The sequence below is a fragment of the Hemiscyllium ocellatum genome, chromosome 25 (genome assembly GCF_020745735.1).
Source record: "Hemiscyllium ocellatum isolate sHemOce1 chromosome 25, sHemOce1.pat.X.cur, whole genome shotgun sequence".
Classification (NCBI taxonomy): domain Eukaryota; kingdom Metazoa; phylum Chordata; class Chondrichthyes; order Orectolobiformes; family Hemiscylliidae; genus Hemiscyllium; species Hemiscyllium ocellatum.
The window spans coordinates 49,859,952-49,880,739 of NC_083425.1; the positions used below are offsets into that span (position 1 = coordinate 49,859,952).

The window sequence follows — 20,788 nt, forward strand, 5'->3', positions numbered from 1 at the left end:
GCCTTCAATACCCAGTGGAACTTTTGGTCCTTTTGCAATTGGATCCGCCACCTAGCCAAACTGACCTATTTCATGAATCCATATATGTATCGGTGCAGTTGGCTGAATTCGCTGTTGTTCAATAGCATGCAATTTGACTAATCTTTTTGTTCTGTCTTCTTTCTTGACTATTCAAGTGTACCTCTTTTTGTGTTTTACCTTTCTAAATATAATTTAGTGTTTGTTTTCCTTTTTGTTTTTACTGGATTTATTATTTCTAATAGGAACTGAATAATCGTCTGGCTACAGAAATAACCCGACTGAGAACAGTGATGACAGGTGACAGTGGAGGAGATGCTACTGGCCTATCACAAGGCAAAGAAGTATATGAATTAGAGGTAAGCTATACGTTTACAGAATAAAACTTCATGAACAAAAGAATCAAGGTGTTAAGTGTATCTATGTACAAGTCTGTTCTTGATTCAAGATATGATTGTGCAAGATTTTGTCACTGAGTAACCACTGGGATCTGGTGCCTGTGATTGTCAGATTAGTTTTCGTCTTCAGAATTACTTGGTGCCAATTTTCTTGAGAATGGATAGAATCACAAAAAGGCGCTGTGAATCATAAATGGGAACGCAGGAAGGAAAAGGGAAAAATGGCAGTGTTTGCAAAAGCTGAAGAGATCAACTAAACTATCTGATGTTTGTTTTGAGAGTTGTAGGAAAAATACTTACTTACATTTAAATATATGGAAATTGTCAGACTGTTTTATATTTCTTTTAAAAATCTTCCCAAAAAGTTTAAATACAGATAAAAATCGGATGGCACTCTAGCAACATAATATAACACAATCAAACACGATCCATTCAGTCTGCAGTAAAGCAATTTTAAAAATATCCAGAAGTGATTGGATATTGTACTGACATGTAGAGTTACCCCAATATATTGAACGAGACACCTGTTTTATTTCACCACAGTTTCCAGCTTGAAATTGTGTTGAGGCCATCACTGTTTTGTCTTTACTTTTCTCATTTTTGGTTTGGAACTCCAAGTTGAAAATGAAAATTGAAACTTGAACAGCAGCTTGCCTTAAGAGAAAGAAACTGGTATTTGCATATGGGAACTGACCTAGAACAATAATTATCGGCTAATTGTTGTTCTAAGAACACAACAAATTAGATTAGATTCCTTATAGTGTAGAAGCAGGGCCTTCAGCCAAACAAGTCCACACCGACCCTTCGAAGAGTAACCCACCCAGGACCATTTCCCTCTGACTAATGCACCTAACTATGGGCAATTTAGTTTGGCCAATTCACCTGACCTGCACATCTTTGGACTGTGGGAGGAGACCAGAGCACTGGAAGGAAACCCCTGCAAAATGCAGGGAAAATGTTCAAACTCCACACAGTTGCCTAAAGCTGGAATTGTACCTGGATCCCTGGCGCCGTGAGACAGCAGTGCTAACCACTGAACCACAGTGCCACCCCACCCCACCCCACTGCTGAGCCACTGTGCCGCCCTGATGTTTCAGTACCAGGAGGTGAAATGCTCAGTGACTGACGAGGGTGAGCATGTAATTGCTGAAGCTTTATCCTGAATGTAAACTGTTGAAAATTTAAGAATATAACCAAAAAGTAATAAAGCAATTAAGCTAGTGGGAGGTGACCAGAGTGATCATTAAATAAAATCAATCAATAAAGTTCGGTATGACAACATTGGTAAATAGAAAGTAGCTGAAAATTTCCTAAAAAGTGAGGACAATTCTGTATGTCAGCCACTAATTAAGCACAAAAACAAATCCTGAATTAAATAGATAAGCACAGTCCGCTTCTACTGAAGTAGATGCTGAAGAAATTCCAGAGCCGTGTTATCTTAAGAGTGTGGTAAGGAAGTGGAGAATTCCGCATTGACCAGCCAATGAAGCAAGGATTGTTAACAGATAGTGGTATTGCACAGTTATTGTAGGGAGATATTGTGAGTAGCACATGACAGGATGTGGGGTCTGAAAGACTCTGACATCCATAAACGGATATTTTACCTGACCAAAATTGCATGAAGATGTTGTACGGTTTTGTAGAACATGCTATACTTATCAAGTTGTAGGTAAACTTCAACGATTGATTAAATAAGCATCACTGACTCCCATACTGGTTTTTGAAGAAACATGAAGCTAGTGGATGGTGTTGGACCACAACCTAAAACAAAAGCTGGAAATTATTATATCCTTTTACAGTTATGGATATGACTCAATTTCAAGAGGCTATATCCTTAAGGACAGTCAGGGCTTAGGTGGTAATAGAAGAAGTAATACAGTTTTCAAGTTAGTTAGTAGGTGACATCTAATTGATATTCCTGATTGTAGGAAAGAGAATCAGTTATGTGACGTGAACACGTTGAAATAGTACTATCGTAGCGAAGACAATAAGATAATACAGGTGCGTCAAGTAGTAATAATAGAGGAGGCTTGAAGAAAAAAGGATGAGGCAAAGGAGAAGTGGACAGTTCCCAAAGTGAACTTCCTTCTATTAGATTAGCAAATTTGGAGATATTAGAGAATATAGTCATCATTTTCATATCTGGAGAAAGACCAACAAGATGATTGCTCAAGAAATAAAGAAGTTTGGGTATGCTCTTGGGTATACCACATCAGCCAAACATGAAGTTGATACAGATAATTCAGACATGATAAAACAAAGCCCATATTGGTTAAATTCAGAGCAACAAGTTCAAGTTACAAAAGAAATTCAATGCATGATGGAGAATCAATTGATCAAACCAAGCCAGAGTAATTGGATTTCTTCAGTAATGTTGGTTTTTATGCTAGTAGATCAAATAGATTGTATTGAATGTAGGAAACTGAATGCAATTGCAAAGACTGATTGAAAGTATTCCCAGACGAGAAGATTACGCTTTTGTCGCACCCAATGGATTGCCTTAATGTGACGATATGCCATTTGGACTTAAGGACACCCCAACCGTATTTCGATGATTAATGAACAAAATCACTTCATTGTGTAGTTCACTTCAATTATATTGTGGTGTGTAGTACAACATGAAAGGAACATGTAGAACGGTTAAGAAACGTGTTCAAGCAATTACAGTGAGCGAGGCTGGTGTTAAACCTTGCAAAAAAGTACATTTGCAAAAGCAAAAAATATATTTGAGACATGTTGCAGGGCAAGGACAAGTTTCACACAAAAGAAGCAGCTGTGAGCTTCCTACCTCCTCAAACGAAACATTATATCATCAAGGTTTTGGGAATGTGTTGATTTTATCAGAATATTATAGCTAATTTTAGTACAATAGACATACCCTGTATGAAAGCAAAGACAGATGTCATGGTCATTAGAATGCCAGGCAGCTTTGAAAAGCTGAAAGCAATTTCAACATTAAAATCAATCTGTATTAGCTATTTCTCAAAATGACAAACATTTTAATCCAACAGTAGACACTGGCAATTTTAGAATTGGAGCAATTTTCTTACAGGATGGAAAGGTTACAATGGAGAAGCCATTGCATTATTTACCAAGAAGTGAAATGAACATCAGAACATATTCCAGTACCTCTTTTGGGAGTGGAAGTATTGACAGCTCTTTAACACTTCAATGTTTGTTTTATATGGAAACTGAACGTTTACTTCTTGCTGACCATAATCTGTTTCATTGAGAGACTCAAAAGATTGTTCCATTAGTGTTAGTAATGTGCATCGTTCCAGAAAAGAGAATATAATTGCTGATACATTATCCCAAATGTAAACTGTTGAAAATTTAAGAACGTACCCAAGAAGGTTGTATAGTGATTAAGAACCTAGTGGGAGGAACAATTTGAATGGCTGAGAGTTTTGTGTTTTGTTTGACGTTTAAGTCTTACTAACCTTGTCATGAAACGCATTCTTGAAGTGACATTTCATGTTTTTGAAGATGGAGGCATGTTGAGGCCATCACTTTTTTTCCCTCATTTTTGGTTTGGAACCATGTGCTGAAATTAAGAAACAAACTTTGAACAGCAGCTTGTCTTTCTTTAAAGAAAGAGTGAGCAAACAAATAAGTTTACGTATGGGAACTGGTCTGGAAAGATAATTGTAGATTAATAATTGTGCTGTGGACAATTTCTTTTTAGTTTGTTTAGTTTTGCTCTTCTAAAGTTATAGTATTAAACATAACTTAAACAGAAATTAATAATTTATAAATTTGGTGCCTGATCTGTTATCCTTTAAAGTCTGCTTATGAACAATTGAGCAATTTTGAAGGTCATTAAATATGTTAATTTCACTATGCTGTGAATCCAGTGATTATGAGACTGGTTTGCTAACTCCTGTATTACAACAATTTGATTTAAGAACATTGTTAAAATAGTGCAATATTTACTATAATTATTTGTGTCCTCTCTAGGTATTGCTGCGGGTTAAAGAATCAGAAATACAGTACTTAAAACAGGAAATTAATTCCTTGAAAGATGAACTGCAGACTGCTCAACGTGTAAGTACTCTTCTCATCATGCAAAGTGCCTGACTTTAGCTTTTTTATTTCATTCATATGAAAAATAGATTATTTAGCCCTCTTATTTTCCTCTTCTACTGAAGATAATTCTATTTGAGGTACCAGCAGCCCACTATATCTCCACTGACCAAGATTGGCCAACTCTGTACAGATAAGAAATGGAGTCTGAAATTGTTGATGTGAATGCCCATGATCAAATCAGGCAATGCATTGTCCACAAAAACCATTAGAAACATTTATGCTATTCATCAATAAATACTACTTCATTTGTTTTATAAATACTAATTGATATAAATCTTTTGAAGGAGCAAAAAGGGCTCAGATTCATCAACAGTCGTGAAAATTGCATGTTTGTTAATCTGGTTGCTTTTTTAAGAAATCCCTGGAGCCCAATTGTTTTCCAAGCAATTCCAAACACTGTGGCACAGTAACACAAAGATAAAATCATGGAGTGCCAGCTCATGTGCAAGAGTTAGCTTGCAAGCAACTTGCTACATCAGTACAACAAAATTGGCTACAGAATTTCTCCTATCATCTAAAAATTGAATTATTGATTTGGTACAAGAATTAAGAATGACAGAGGCTTGGCATTGCTGAAGTCAGTTTCTTGGTTGATGTGGGAATCCTACTGCCACTCCAAGAATTCCATGTTCACTTAAATTGATTATAGAAGATAAATGCTGTCCTGTTTCTGTTTCATTCACTTCTGTCTCCGGCAGCTCTCATTCGGAACCTAGGCACCTCCTATTGCAGGATAACAAGTTGTCTCAGGTCTCTGTCCCTTATTCTGACCCTGCTCTTTGGTCCAATTTGCATTCTATATGTAAAGCACTGTAAATGCAAGGTATTAATTGTCTCTCCCGAATGGTGCCAGTTTTTAAATCTAAAGTTGCTGTTACATTTCGTGGTGTACAGCAGAAACTGAAGAGAGTGAGATGTACTGTAATGGGTTGGACTTGGAATGGAAAGTAGTTTCTTACTGAACTCTTATTGTTTAGTGCCATCTAGTGTCATCACCGAAAACAACAACAGTGAATATTAAAGCAACAATGTAAATTAAGTGCACATATCCGAGAATTGTACTATTCCAGCACAGAGCTTTAATAGTTTGGTGCACAGCAGCGTTGCATTTATTCTCAGAAATCCCAGTAGTGATCAGTTTCAAAGTTTTAAATCATTTAGAAATGTGTATTGGATCCATTCTTGACACTAATGTCAGCTAATGAAATATGTTGAACCCTAAATTTGACATTGGTTTAAGCAAAAAAAATTACCTTCCTTCATTAATGTTGGGAGTAGTATGACATTTATCCAGAAATATTTCAAATCCATGGTACAAACTAAACAAGATTTTCCAATAAATGAAGTTTAACTATTGCTATGCAATGGAAATGGGTTGATGATAAGTGCAGGGAGTTGGTTAGTGATGTGTTCAGCATTGGAGGAGTGTGGGCTTGTCCTTGTTTTCAAAACTGTCTTCCTGGAGCAGGAAGAAAAATAGAGAAGAATGAGCAATTTTCCTTGGGCAAGTCAAAGGTGATGGCCGATGTCTAAACTTACATCAGTGTGTGATGGGAGCTGTGGTGACTACTGACCATTAACAATTCAGAGGTGGCAACATGCCAAAGGCAAAGCCAAGTGATGAGCAACCTGGAAGTCAGTTACTATTGAGATAACTGTGTTCTGTTATTCGCAGTGTAATCTGTTTGTATTCTGCGCATTCGTTTCTTCAGGATAAGAAATATGCTACAGACAAATATAAAGACATCTATACAGAGCTAAGTATCGTAAAAGCTAAATCAGAACGTGACATAAACAGACTAAAAGAGCAGCTGCAGCTGGCACAGGAAGCACTGGGAGAGCAGCCGATGGATGAAACAGAGCACAGCAGATACGGTACAGCAAATGGAAATTAAAAATAGCTGGTATAATTTAACTGGCTTTACATAGACTATGCTTTCAATATGGTAAATAACAATCTCTTCGGTATTCGTTGATACAATGGGTAATTGAGGGATTAACCTCACAAAAAAATGGTTTGGACCAGACCAGTGGCTTTATTTGAACAATCATTGGAATGGAAAGATAAGTTTTTGTTGTTCTGAGAAGATAAAATCATGCAGCTGAAGAGTTTCTTCTAAATGCATTATATGATCTGGACTATGCATAAAATTATTCTAATCTGGTTTCTCAGAATCCAACTGATTTAACATCTTCCATTTTGTTTTAAGCGAGGGAGAGAGACAGGAAGACTCTAGATTTCAACCCATTCATACTCAGGGAAAACAAATTGAGTTGAAGTGTAGGTCAGCGGCGTGCTGAGGAAGAGGAAATGCTTCACTTCTTCCTACTCCTGCTAGCCAGGGATCTCTGCTGGCAAGAACAGGATGTATCTCTGAAACAAATACTATTAACACTTATCTCTGCACTTATGATTGAATTGGCTGACAGACCAAATTAAAACTTATTCCAATATACGTCAGTGCCTTCAAGAGGCAAACAAGCAGAAATTTATTTGGTATGGGGAGTTTAATTATGAATTTGTTATTACGGCAAATTAGAATGAAATTAATTAAACTTGATGAAATTATATTTGTGGGAGTACTATATTTAAAATACATTAGCTCCTGCATGGATTTACTCTGTTAAGGGAGAAGATTTAATTTTTCTTAAAATTTTCTAGAGTGCTTCACCACTGCTAAGGCAATGATTGCCAAGCTTAATACCTTAAAATATTCAAGAGGGCATTGGATAGTTATTTGGATAAGAATGACATGCAAGGGTATGGGGGGGAGAAAGTAGGAGATTAGCACTAGTTAATGACCGTCTCACGTTGGTGCAAGAATGTTTGGCTGAATTGAAGCAGAAGACAGCCAAACACTACTTTTGGTTTTGCTACAGTATGATTTCTGCCCAGATGTGTCCCGTACATAAAAAGCAATACAAATCCAACCTGGCAATTTAGGCCAGTTGGTCTGCTGTCAGCCATTAGTAAAGTTATGGAGGATGTCATCAATGTTGCTATCAAGCAGTATGTACTTGCTAACACCCAGTTTGCATTCAGCCAAGACCACTTGTTCCTGACCTTATTACAGCCTTTTTTTTAGATTAGACTTACAGTGTGGAAACAGGCCCTTCGGCCCAACAAGTCCACACCGACCCGCCGAAGCGCAACCCACCCATACCCCTACATTTACCCCTTACCTAACACTACGGGCAATTTAGCTTGGCCAATTCACCTGACCCGCACATCTTTGGACTGTGGGAGGAAACCGGAGCACCCGGAGGAAACCCACGCAGACACGGGGAGAACATGCAAACTCCACACAGTCAGTCGCCTGAGGCGGGAATTGAACCCGGGTCTACAGGCGCTGTGAGGCAGCAGTGCTAACCACTGTGCCACCGTGCCGCCCATTCAAATATTGTTTCAAATATGGACAAAAGTGCTGAATTCCAGAGGTGAGGTGAGTGTGACAGTCTTTGACATTTAGGCTACATTCGACCAAGTGTATCTTTAAGGACCCCCAGCAAAACCGGAATCAGTGGGTATATGGGCAAACTCTCTAATGGTTGGAGTCATAACATTTGGTTGTGGCTATTGGAGGTCAGTTATCTCCATTCCAGACTTCTCTGCAGGAGTACCTCAGGGTAATGTCCCAAGCCCATCAATCTTCAGCTGCTTCATCGCTGGCCTTCCCTCCCCTAAAAAGTCAGAATGGGGATGTTTGCTGATGATTGCATAATGTTCAACACCATTCATGACTCCTCAGATATGGAAGCAGTCCATCTTCAAATGCAACAAAATCTGGACAATATTCAGACTAGGACAAGTGGCAAATAACATCTGCACCCCACAAATGACAGACAATAACCATCCCCAATAAGAGACCATCTAACCACTGCCCCTCGGTATCCAATGGTGTCGCCATTACTGAATCTTCCACTGTCAGCATCCTCGGAGTTACCATTGACCAGCAACTCAGCTGGACTCACCACATAAACAGTGGCTATTCGAGCAGGTCAGAGGCTAAGAATACTGCAGTGAGTAATTCATCTCTTGACTTCCCAAAGCCTTTCCACTTTCTGAAAGTCAGGAGTGTGATGGAGTACTCCCCACTTCCCTGGGTGGCTGCAACTCCAACAACACTCAAGCTTGACACCATCCATGAAACAGCAGCCACTAAATTGGCAACACTTCCACAACCATCCACTCCCTCCATAACTAATGCCCAGTAGTGGTATTTACAAGATACACTGCAGAAATTCACCAAAGATCCTTAGACAATACCTTTCAAACCCATGGCCACTTCCATCTGGAAGGCCAAAGGCAACAGATACATGGGAACACCACCACCAGTAAGTCACTCACCATCTTGACTTGGAAATAAATTGCCATTTCTTCACTATCATTGGGTCAAAATCCTGGATTTCCCTCCGTAAGGGCATTCTGGGTCAACCTACAGCACGTGGACTGCAGCAGTGCAAGAAGGCAACTCGGCACGACATTCTCAAGGGCAACTAGGGACGGATAATAAATGCTGGCCAGCCAGTGATGTCCACACTCCATGTTTTTTTTAAATTGGACAATTGCTGCCATTATGTCAACTGAAATTGATTGTAAGCTCTTAATGGAAACAAGGTCAATTTAGTGTATAAAAGTGTTTTTGAACTTGGTCCTCAAAGTTAAGTTTTGGATCAAGATTAATTTAGAAAAGCTGTAATTTTTTTTTCTCTCAGATATTATGAAATCAAAAAGCAATCCAGATATTCTAAAGATGGCAGCTGCAGCAAAACGAGCAGATCGAACACAAAGATCAAAGGTAAGCTCTTAATTGTTTCACATATCTAGTAAACATTCTCTGTGCCTCAGGCTAAACTGCAGTACTGTCACTAATGTCAAGTACTTGGGTATATATCCTAATTAAGATCATGTGTATGATACCCTTTCGTTTTTCTTTAGTCTCTACCGTGCAGGTAAATTCCTCAGGGAAAGGAGGAAATTCCTTTACATTGAATTCTGTTAGCATAATTAATTTATTTATCAGTTTTATCTTTTGCAAATTGGCTTGTAAAACAAAATCCTCCTTTGTCTACTATCTAATCTAAAGTAATAAATATGCTGAATTTGTAAACTCGAACTAAATCAGGTGCTTTGTGTAGATTCTGAAGTTTTATACCCTCGGTATAGATATGGCTGAGACTATAGTCACTTCAACAGCACAGTTTCCAAATAGTCTGTCATAAACCACATGTAGCAGTTAAGTACTCCGGTAACTGTCCTGTTGACTTTGTTTATGATAGAAGCTGAAAGGGTGTTGAAATTAGATGTAGGGAATGGTTTAGAAAATAAGCTGGTATTCTCAGTTATGTAGTCATCACTGCATTTTCTGGCAAGTGCATTGTCATAGGCAGTAAGTGAGGAATGGGATTGGACTCTGTCTTAACGCCATTAGCCAACAGGCAATGGGTGAGCAACAGCTATCATATGGAAATATCCATTTGGGCAAGATTTTGAGATCTGCAGGCATCTGTGAAAACCATATCCCAACTTTAGTCGGCACTTTTAAGAGAGCAACAAAGGTTTAGAGGGGAGGATTTAGTATATGGTGCATTAGCATTTCTGCCATTAAAAGAATATTTCTCGTTCTTGCAGATGTGCGCACACAATCCTAATAAAAAATTTGCCTTGACTTGGTGCATAGCTTAGAAAAATCAACCCAGTATTAAAGATTTGTCTTATGGGTTTTTGAGTTACTTGTTCACATTTTTAGATAGCACAGCAGGTCAGGCAGCATCCAAGGAATAGGAAATTCGACGTTTCGGGCATAAGCCCTTCATCAAGAATTCCTGATGAAGGGCTTATGCCCGAAACGTCGAATTTCCTATTCCTTGGATGCTGCCTGACCTGCTGTGCTTTAACCAGCAACGCATTTTCAACTGTGATCTCCAGCATCTGCAGACCTCATTTTTTACCACATTTTTAGATACTTCATCATAAGGTAAGCTACCAAGTCATTTATTTGTTTTATTTTTAAACAAATGCACACATACAAAACTGTTCCAATGCAAAGCAGATCTTCCCCAAGGTGGAATATTGAGTTCATATTAAAACAATTTTAAAAATCCAGGCAAATTACGACAATGACCAGTTATAATTTTTGGCCAGTTATAATTTGTGTCAGTTTCATATGATTTTTAACAGGCCTGTTTCCACACTGTAGGGAATCTAATCTATTCTAATAATACATCAAATGTAAAAGAACCTCGTCTAATAAAACCTGCTGATAAATAAGGTGGGAGAGTCCAGAACTAGTCGTAGGTTTAGGATGAGAGTAGAAAGATTTAAAAAGGACCTATGGGGTAACTTTTTCATGCAGGCGATGGTGCGTGTTTGGAATGAGCTGCCAGAGGAAGTGGTGAAGGCTGGTACATTGCCAACATTTAAAAGGCATCTGGATGGGTATATGAGTAGGAAGGGTTTAGAGGGATATGGGCCAAACGCTGGCAAATGGGACTAGATTTATTTAGGATGGCTGGTCGGCATGGGCAAGTTAGACCAAAGAGTCTGTTTCCGTGCTATATATCTGTGACTCAAGTCATTGCCTTATTTGTTGTAAAAGTGCAAGTCCTTTTTGGCACATTTCTTCCCCTTTCTTTCCCTCTTATAAACTGAAGGTGCTGATTCCTTATACCCTGAGTGAATATGGTAATGGCACTTTGGGTAAGATGGGTCATCTTCTGTTACCCTCATAACTTGAAAAATAAAATTTAAAAAGTGACATGCATCTTTATGAAAATGGCCCTTTACAAATACCACCAAGAACATCATTCTCCAATTACAGAATATCTGATGTTAAACAGCAGCCCCTGAGAAGTGAAGGGAAAATTTAAGTGGAGTTATGTTAGAATTGTGTTGGTAAATTTAATTGCATTTGAAAAATAGGGAAGCAGCTTGTCCACGTTTTGAGAGGTTGCTGGCACATTTTCTTTCAAAGCGAAAAATACAATGGGAAATGATTAAAGACTTAAAATTGTTGTATGTGTGGTATGCCTTCTAAAGACATTGAACTAAGTCAAAATATTGATGTTTCCCCAGAACTTATCAATGATTCAACTCTGGCCATACCTTAGAAGATAGATGTAAGATCACTAAAAGAAGAAAGCGCAAGGGAAATATTGATTTGACTTTGATTTTTGTTTTTACTTTGCTCGTGAAAAAAATGAATAAAGTCACTCAGATCAGCTTGCATGGAAGCACCAGACCATACTAATCTGCGTCAATTACTTTTTATAGATTTCCTCTCGTAATAAACTACTTAACACTGGGTAGTATTCAGCCAGAAATGTTAGTCTGTGGTTCATAGGTTTTTAGTAATGCTTTGCTTTCTAACTTTATTTCATTTTGCTCCTCTTCTTCATCCTTTAGTCTGTGAGTAAAGCGCTGGCATGGGACAGCTAGAGCTGCTTGATGATTGACACCTTCCCTTTAGGTAAACCATTGGTTATTGTCACTGAGTGAAGGCATGTCACTTTGGGATTTGGGCTGTTTTTTGTGTGGACATGCACTGGTGTTTATCTGGGTTTGTGTCCTAGACTCTGCTTTGGCCTTTATGAAATTAAATCTGTTATTGTTGTGTCTGCATGCATATTTTCAAAGAGTAAGATAAGCCATAAATTCATGTAAGACATGCTTAATCTCTGCACAACAACCTTACCAATCATTTCATATGCAGAAATTCAGACTGGACCAATACCTGTCTCAATAAATTACATGATCCAAAATATAGCAGCTTGTGCAGTGGGTCAACTCGTGGGAAAATACTTGTGGGAATCTTTGAAGTAGAAGTTCCTTTTCTTATTTTAATTGCAAGGTTTTTCAAATATGTTTCCGCTCTGTGAAACTCTCCCAAAAAACGCAGTAGATGCCAGCTCAATTAATAACTTTTAAATCCATAATTAATATATGTTTGGAGCAAATATTCTGAAGAGGATGGATCCAGGAGTAGAGTTAAAATACAGATCAGCCATGACTTGATTGAATAGCAAAAGAAGCCTTCAGATGATGAATGGCCGACTCCTGTTCCTTTGTTCCGAAGATAGGTCAACACAAGACTTTCGACTGTTGTGACCTAACAACAGCACTGGAAGTATACACTGTAGTATGTTTGCCTGGTCTCTGTTCCTTTTATGTTGACTTTGTACGTTGCCTCTTTCCAACTAGTTTGGCAAATAAGTGCAATGCTGTGTTACAGTTGTTACACACAGTAGATGTGTAAATATTAATGTTACTGTTTGGCTTGTGCATGCATGTCCAAAGCTATGCTGAAAAATTAAATCTCTTGCACTTTGTGTCCCTGGTTGATATAATATGTTCCACTTTGCTGAGTGTCAGTTAGTTTATCAATGGAGGATTTCCATTCATGTTACAAACAAAAAATGCTAGCAAAACATAGTGTCTGGTAGCATCGGTGGAGAGAAAAACAGAATTAACATTTTAAGTCCAATGACTTTCTGTCATAAATTCTAAAGAGTCACACTAGACTGTAAACATTAACTCTGTTTCTCTTTCTACAGGTGCTGCCAGACCTGCTGAGTTTCTCCATTTTGTTTGTTTTCATATTTCCAGCTTCCACAGTGTTTTGCTTTAATTGCATTCGTGTTGTCCTATTTATTGGCACATACCACAAAACTGCAGCTTAAGTAATGTTTTGATTGCTGCCCAGCTATTTTACATATTGACAGTCTAGACTTTTCAAAATTCACAGTATTGTGAAGTTGTCGGTTATTTATTGTGAACAATATAATCCCATCTCCAGTGAGATTACAATTGGATCATTGTTATAATCCTTTAGACCTACCTTTTGAAATAATTTAGTTTTCCTTTCGCACTAGAAAGGAGGAGCAAATTTCAAGCTGAGGTGTGCTGGCATCAATGTAATCAGTATGCTCACGTTCTGAATCCAAGGCAGCTAAAGTCCAATTGACAAGGTTTAAGATTAGAGTTAGATGATAATTTGACTCTCCAAGCTACAGGGGTATCTGAAATACAAGTACTGTAGGTGTTTACCATATTTGGACTTTATAATTATTTGTGATGTTATGCTTAAATACCCTAATCAAATCAGCTGGCAGACTGGTTGTGCTATGAAATGCAAGGTTATCCTGAAAATTTCTGTGGCGTGAATTCCACTCCAATGATATCTCATCCCTTCATGCAATTTGCATACTTGGAATCTGAGTGCAAATTTATCAAATGCAATTGGTCATAAAGGGGTCAGTCTCACCCAAAATCAATCAAAGGTGGTTGATGCCAGAAGTTGAAATGCCATTCTGATGAAATGGGAGAAGGCTCAGGTTTCAGAATTGAGACATATTTAGGTTGTTGACAAAACTTTATTGTGCATCAGATCCCCTGTAGATCATTGTGACAAAACTGTTTAGCTGTAGCCTTCGTGAGTAATGTTGGGAAATATTTGCCGTCTTTACTAATCTATCTTAATTGAGTATACTACACCCTTGATGTTTTTCTTAACTTGATTAATACTTAATTTTCTTCTCAGCCATCATATTACAGATCTGGGAGTTCAACTAGTTTGTGTTCAACCGAGTGATTTGAATGTGAATCTTTTTAGTTGGAGTAATGTGACTGTAAGACATAGAATCAGAAATGGGTTTACCAGTAATCATTGCCACCTTATATGTATTTATTTTCTTTCAACCTGATGCTACCCTTAACTTCTCTGGTTAACTATAGTTAATCCTTCCTTCCTTTCTATCTTCATTATGAGCCATGAGCTATTTTCTTAAACATTTACCATTGTTCCTCAACTGTCTTTGCTGCTAAATTCCTTTCCCAGTCTACTCCAGCTGGCTCTGATTTCACAGCCCATTCTATCTCATTCATTGTAATTGTCCATATTTATGTTTAACAAAATTATGACCTAAGTTTCTCCCTTTGAAATTGAATGCTATATTCTGCCATGTTCTAGTTACTGCTTTCTGGGATCTTTTTAACTGAAGTCATTTATTAAACCTCCTTCATTAAACATCACCAGATTCAAAATAGCCTGATCCTTGATTGGATCTACAATCTACTTTTTTAGGAAACTGTCCCAAGTGCACTCTGTGAATTCTTCTTTGTGACTACCTCTTTCAATCTGATTTTACCAGTCTACATAAAGGTTAAAGTCACCCATGAATAATATACTGCCTTTTTCCCATACCTTTATTATCTCCCAGTCTATTGTCTGTTCTCCTTTTGTAGCTACTGTTAAAAGGCCTATAGACTACTGCCACTATTGTCATCTTTGCCTCGTTATTTATTACCTCCACCCTATGGATTCTATATCATCTGATCATTTTTTGCCATCACACTATTTCCATCCAGTACCAAAGCTACACCACCATCCTTTCCTCCACAAATGCTGCTCCCTTCCACTTCAATACTAGTGTCAGTGCTCCATAAACTGAAACCCATTCCACTCTCTCGAACATTTCAGCCATGCATTTAACTAATTGGCTTTATTTACCCTGTGCCAATTTGCTAGAGTCTTGGGTAGGAGCTCAGAAATTGTTACTTTGGAGATTCTGCTTTATAATTTACATCCTAACTGTTCAAATTCTTTCAGCAGAATCAACTTTTCTAATCCTATCAATGTCATTGGCACCAAAAAGGACAGCAACAACCAGATCCCTCCAGTCCCACTGCAAAGCTAATCTCCAGTCTTGAGAAGATGCCCTAAACTGGGGCACTGGGCAGTTAATGCAACCTTCCAGCCCTAACCTGCAAAGAGCAGTTTTTATCCCTTAATTATACTGACCCAGACCACCATTACATTCTTATTTCCTCCCCTCAACTTGAAAGGTTCCCTTAACCTTTCTGCAGTTCCAGTCTCATCTGTACAGCTTGCTAGAATCTTGTAACTGTTGGAAAAATGCAGGTGATGAACCTCCTCAGGTATAACCCACTGGGGTCCCACACATGCCTCACCTGCAATAATGCCCTCCTATCCCTTATCACAGATAAATGAGAGTTACCTGATCAAAAAGTCGCATTCCCTGATATGATGCAATGTCTGCAGCTCAGACTAGCTCATCAACTCTGATCTGAAGTTCCTCGAGCTGCGACCAGCTTAACTTGAGTGTGTTTACTCTGGATTACCTTGGTGTCCATCAGTGTCCACATACTGCCATAGCAACGTATAGCTTGTCCTATTGTAGCTACATATTGATGTAATTTATAAATTAATTGGTCCAGATTTCTTTCTTTACACTTTAATAATGTTTAGTTTAAAAAGTCATCAATATCAATGTACTACTTAATCAGGTGTTTCTTAAGAGAAAGGGAGGAAAAACACTGGATATCTAAAGACCCTTTTATTAAAGACTAGAAGTATTCATGAATCCTACTCACTAATCAGTTTCTTTCCCCACTTGAGTGTCACAGTGTCGTTCATGATGTAACTCTGCCATTGGTCTTGCTCCAGGTAGTCCTGCAGATCCATGCCTTTTATCCTCTCCTACTTACTCTTAGAATCATACAGCGCAGAAACAAACCCTGTGGTCCAACTCGTCAATGCCACCCAAGTTTCCCAAACTAAATTAGTCCCATTTACCTGCATTTGGTCTATATCCCTCTGAACACTTCCTATTCCTGTACCTGTCCAAATGTCTTTTAAATGTACTAACTATACCTGCATCTACCACTTCATCTGGCAATTCATTCCACATACCAACTACCTTCAGATCCCTTTTAAATCTTTCTCCTTTTATCTTCAAAACCGGAGGGCATATTTTTAACTTTGTCACCCTTTGCTATTCACCTTATCTGTGCCCTTTATGATTTTATAAACCTCTAAGTTTTTCAGGAGCATTTCCCCCTTGCACCCAGCTTTTAATTTGGACCTATTTCCCTTTTTTCTTCCTAAAATCTCACTTGAACAAAATTCCCAGTTCACTCACCACCTTTGTCTAATTCAAATGAAGACTACTTCATGCTGACCATGCACCTTATTGACCGAGTAGGGAGCTGCAGGGCTGAAGATGAATTGAACAAGGAAATATCTTGCATTTATTTGGCTCTTTTAACATAACAAAGCATTCTCAGGTGCTTCATTGCATTATAAATTAATTATGATACCAAGGTGAATGTCTGAATCTTACAAACTCTTTTGGAGTGAAATCTGGATCTGCCTGTCAAGATCCTACAGAGCAGTTCATAACCTAATCCTACTAACTGCAAACTGACCATATTATTTCTGATCTTATTAGTCTTCCCTCAGGGCAATACTTTGTGTAGCTCAGTTTATCCCAAAAGATCCAATTACCCTGACCAGGCCCAACAATCCTCTTTACTCAAATACCTGCTCCCCTTCCCACCCCACCCAGTCACCCACTTGCTTGCTCAAGACTTCGACCTTTAATATTTTGTCTAAACATAGTGGCTACTGTTATAAAAATGAGCCATCTCCTCTGTGGACCATTAGGTTAGATGACCACAGATTTGACCATTGATGTTGGTTTTAAGGAGTTTCTTGAAGAATGAGAGCGAATTAGTGGTGCAGAGGTTTAGGAAAGAAGTACCAGTGTTTGGAACCTTGACAACCGAAGACATGACCACCAATGGTGGAGAATTAAGTTAGAATGTCCAAGAGGCCAGAATTGGTTAAGTGTGGATATGTTGGAGATTTTGTGAAGCTGGAGGAGCGACCTGAGCTAGGAAGCACCCAGGCCATGCAGGGATTTGGGGAAAAATGGATTAATGTGCCAAAGTTAAGGTATTCTTTCACTGGGAGCCACTATATATCAGCAAGCATAGAGGCTGATAGGGAAACAGAATCGCTGAGAGATTGGACAGAGACAGCAGACCTTAGTTAATGCAGGGTAGAATATAGTAGACCAACCAAGAGTACAGTGAAAAAGTTGACTTTGAAGTCAAAGAAGGAAGGAACAAGAGTTTCAGAAGCAGATTCACTGAGATCGAGGGTAACTTAACAATTTTCCAAAGACTGAAAGAAGAGGTTTTAGTGATTGTCTCTGTCTCTGTATGATGTTGGTGGCCCAACTCTGGTCATATGTGACAATAATGTTATGACCACGTTGGCTGAGTGTCAGTTTGTTGCCAGGGAAGGACCGGAGTTGGTCTCTAAAAAATGAGGTGGGTCCAAAAGTATTGGGAAGACTGAAATCAATATTTAATTGGAAGAAATTTCTGCTCATCCCATCCTGGACCTCATGAAAAAGATTTAGAAACAGGACCTCGAGTTGAACACAAAATGGGACATTACCAACCAAAACCTTGTCGCTTGTTTTGTTGCAGTTGTGTGGTGCCTATTTTAATTGCAGCTTTCATTGTCTTTGTCCTTCCTGTGCTCAATATATGCATGCATGGTATTGTTGACTGTTTAGTGAATGTTCAGTTTATCATTTAATGAACAAAATAATCTTGCTACATTTTCTGTGTAATATGAATTAGATGCAACAACATTTCTGAAATTGTTTATTCGTTAAACTGTTGTTTTTCTACAGTATTTGATGGTTTCTCTGTGTCAAACAGATATTTGTTACTTGTAAATTTCAACCTCTATGTTACCAATTGTTAGTTACATTATCAGCCTCCAATTCAAAATTGGTTAAATTGGCTTTTGAAACCTTATGAGACACTTGTTAAAGTTACAAAAAAAAGTCCAATATGTTTCCTGTTAAAATGTATATAAAGGCCAACCATTTTGCCTTGACATTAAAGATGCAAATACTTCCTATCCTTGAATTAATCCAGACTATAATTTTAAAATGATTTAAGTTCAGAGCACTTAAGATTGGTTTTCGAAGACTTGTGCTACAGTTAGAATCTGAAAGCATCAGAGAGAACAGGTACAACTGCAAAGAATCAGCATAGTAAAAAAAAAAATTATTTATTCAATGTTGATCTTATGATTTTTGTCTGGTTCATAAGCCTGTTGCTAAGCAAGGTGTAATTGAACACTGGTAAAGGTGTAGAAATATTGATTATTTGAGTTTTATGTCATTGTCTGATGTATGCTGCACTGATGATCCTTCCTGGCTTCCTTTCAGAGTCTCAAAGAAGGACTTACTGTTCAACAGAGGTTTCATCTATTTGAAAATAAGGAGACAAAAGAATTTTAAGAGCTCCTTTGCATGTTCAAGACCACCACCTTGTCCCTGCAGAAAATTGCAGCTCAAAGATGACTCTGAGCGCTTTGGTTTGCTGCAGCTGTGATAAAGAAGCTGTATTTTAAACAAAGCAAATACATCCCCACACACCTAATTTCCCTTAGATTATTATTGTGAAGTTCTAGCATTTACTTTAAGCTCCATGCACTGCAGATTACTCTTATTGCAATCTCTAACTGTAAATACTACATAGGGATTGGCTTCTTTGTTTCGATGTTTGGGGTTCTTGACCCTCACAAAGTCTGTAAAGCTGATTTATATACACTGCTGTATAAGCTACTGTGTAAACAAAATGGGAAATCCTTTTTAGAGAAAAAAGTATGGAAGACACTACTTGTATATAACCTCGAGAAGGGATGCTTGTTTATTTTCAATTTTGTTTTTTGGACTGAGAGTTGAAGCTTGATCTGGATGTTGAATACTTGGAGCAGAAGGTACAAGTTAGAGTGTCCCATTTTACCAGTCTGCAAAGTACTCTTCAGCACCTCCCACACAAAACAAATCTTATTAAAATTGTCACAACCTTCCATAATAATTCTGTTTTGCGTTTTTTTTGTAAGCCCATTAACTAGGGCTGTAACTGAACTTTGAAACTTTTAAAACTTTTTAGATAGATTTGGCTGTGATTTTGAAGCTTTATTCATTTTGATACTGTTGCTCATGCCATTTCTACAGCCACTGGTGAGGAACATATATCCCATATTACATTGAAAATTGTAAAGGAACTGCCAGCATATGACAGAAATATAAGTAAACAACATGTACTGTTAATCTTTAATTGACACTGATCTATATTCAGACTTTAAACCAGAAGCCTAACTAATCTGTCTTTTGGTGAGCACTTGCTATTCCTTATTCTTCCAGCACTGTTTGTTTCTGTGCATAACAAGTACACCAAGAGTTTCATTGTATCCCGTGCAGTACTCAAGTGACTTTTTATAATGTTAACGTGAAATAAAAACATTGAAAACTGAGTGATCACCAGATGACAAGGCAAGTGAAAAATAAGATTGCAATTTGACCATTTGTGTGGTTACAAATGTAATTTTGTAGAAAAAAACCTGAACAAAAAAAAAGATCTCTTCAAGTTCACCTTTTAACAGTAACCAGTGCATCAAAGAAGAATCCACTGCAGATAAATGCAAGTTACAGTAGTTGATTTATTCGGTACTAATGACATGTTGTTTGAGTAAATGTGCTTACACTACCTTGAAAACTATAAGCTGGAGTGACGTGAAGGAGTGTGTTTGTGTCATTTTGATAGTTTCATATTCCAGTTTTTCTCATTAGCCCACCACAAAGATCCTGTTTCTCAGAAAATAAAAACAATAGATCTGAAAATGTTGGTACTTTTTTGTTGCCCAGTATGTGCAGAAGGGGTGTTATCTTGCTGTATGTGAGAGAGTGTGAGGAGATGTTATTGAGTAACTTCATAGCTTCTGCCAGTGGCAGGCCCCTGTATTTATTTAAATGTGCTGAATTTGCTCCCCTTCCCAATAATAAAAACTGCTGTCTGTGATTGTAAATACACAGTAAATACCACACCACCAAAACTTTGCATATGTTAGCAATAAAATATTTTTGCACCACGTCTGAATGTTGTTTGTGAGCACTCATCTGCTTTAAAAAAAACCTACAATACTGAACAGAAGTTAAAAGGATTGAATTATTGATTCAGTGAAATTTGGTGTCATATTAGGACTGTACACTGGTTTTTCACCTGTTAGGTGCAAGGTTGAATTTAAAATGGGGCACATGCATCACTGCTGCGTTAAACCTTATCCACACTACTGTTGAGCTTCGGTCCCTCAGGTATATTGTTCCTATCAATTGTAACAAAGGTATTTCTATCCTTGTGTATCTATCCAGAATAAATTCTGCTCCCATTGCAGTATCTACACCCACCACTCTGCTTAGATATTCATTCTGACTGTTCATCATTGTATAAGTGGGTGCACTAGCATAATGATTGTTACTGGACTAATGATCCAAATAAAGCAGCTCAGATCTTACCATGGAAGCAGGAGAATTTCAGTTCAGTATATTAGATTAATCTGGATTTTTTTAAAAAAAGTCTCAGTAAATGGTAACCATGAAACTACTGGATTGTCATT

General features: G+C 37.9%; 1 protein-coding gene across 3 annotated transcripts in view; it reads left to right on the top strand.

The window, feature by feature from the left end:
- Nucleotides 1–20,265, top strand: part of mprip (myosin phosphatase Rho interacting protein) — a 444,516-nt gene extending 424,251 nt beyond the window's left edge. For 2 of the 3 annotated variants that reach the window (XM_060844305.1, XM_060844307.1), the window contains 5 exons: nt 264–377; nt 4,374–4,460; nt 6,215–6,377; nt 9,219–9,301; nt 18,555–20,265. In XM_060844305.1, the coding sequence (XP_060700288.1) occupies nt 264–377; nt 4,374–4,460; nt 6,215–6,377; nt 9,219–9,301; nt 18,555–18,626 (519 nt within the window). In that variant the 3' untranslated portion in view covers nt 18,627–20,265. Of the gene's footprint in view, nt 1–263; nt 378–4,373; nt 4,461–6,214; nt 6,378–9,218; nt 9,302–11,907; nt 11,972–18,554 lie in introns of all 3 variants that reach the window. The other variant, XM_060844306.1, reaches the window with a different exon arrangement.
- Nucleotides 20,266–20,788: the final 523 nt, after the last annotated feature.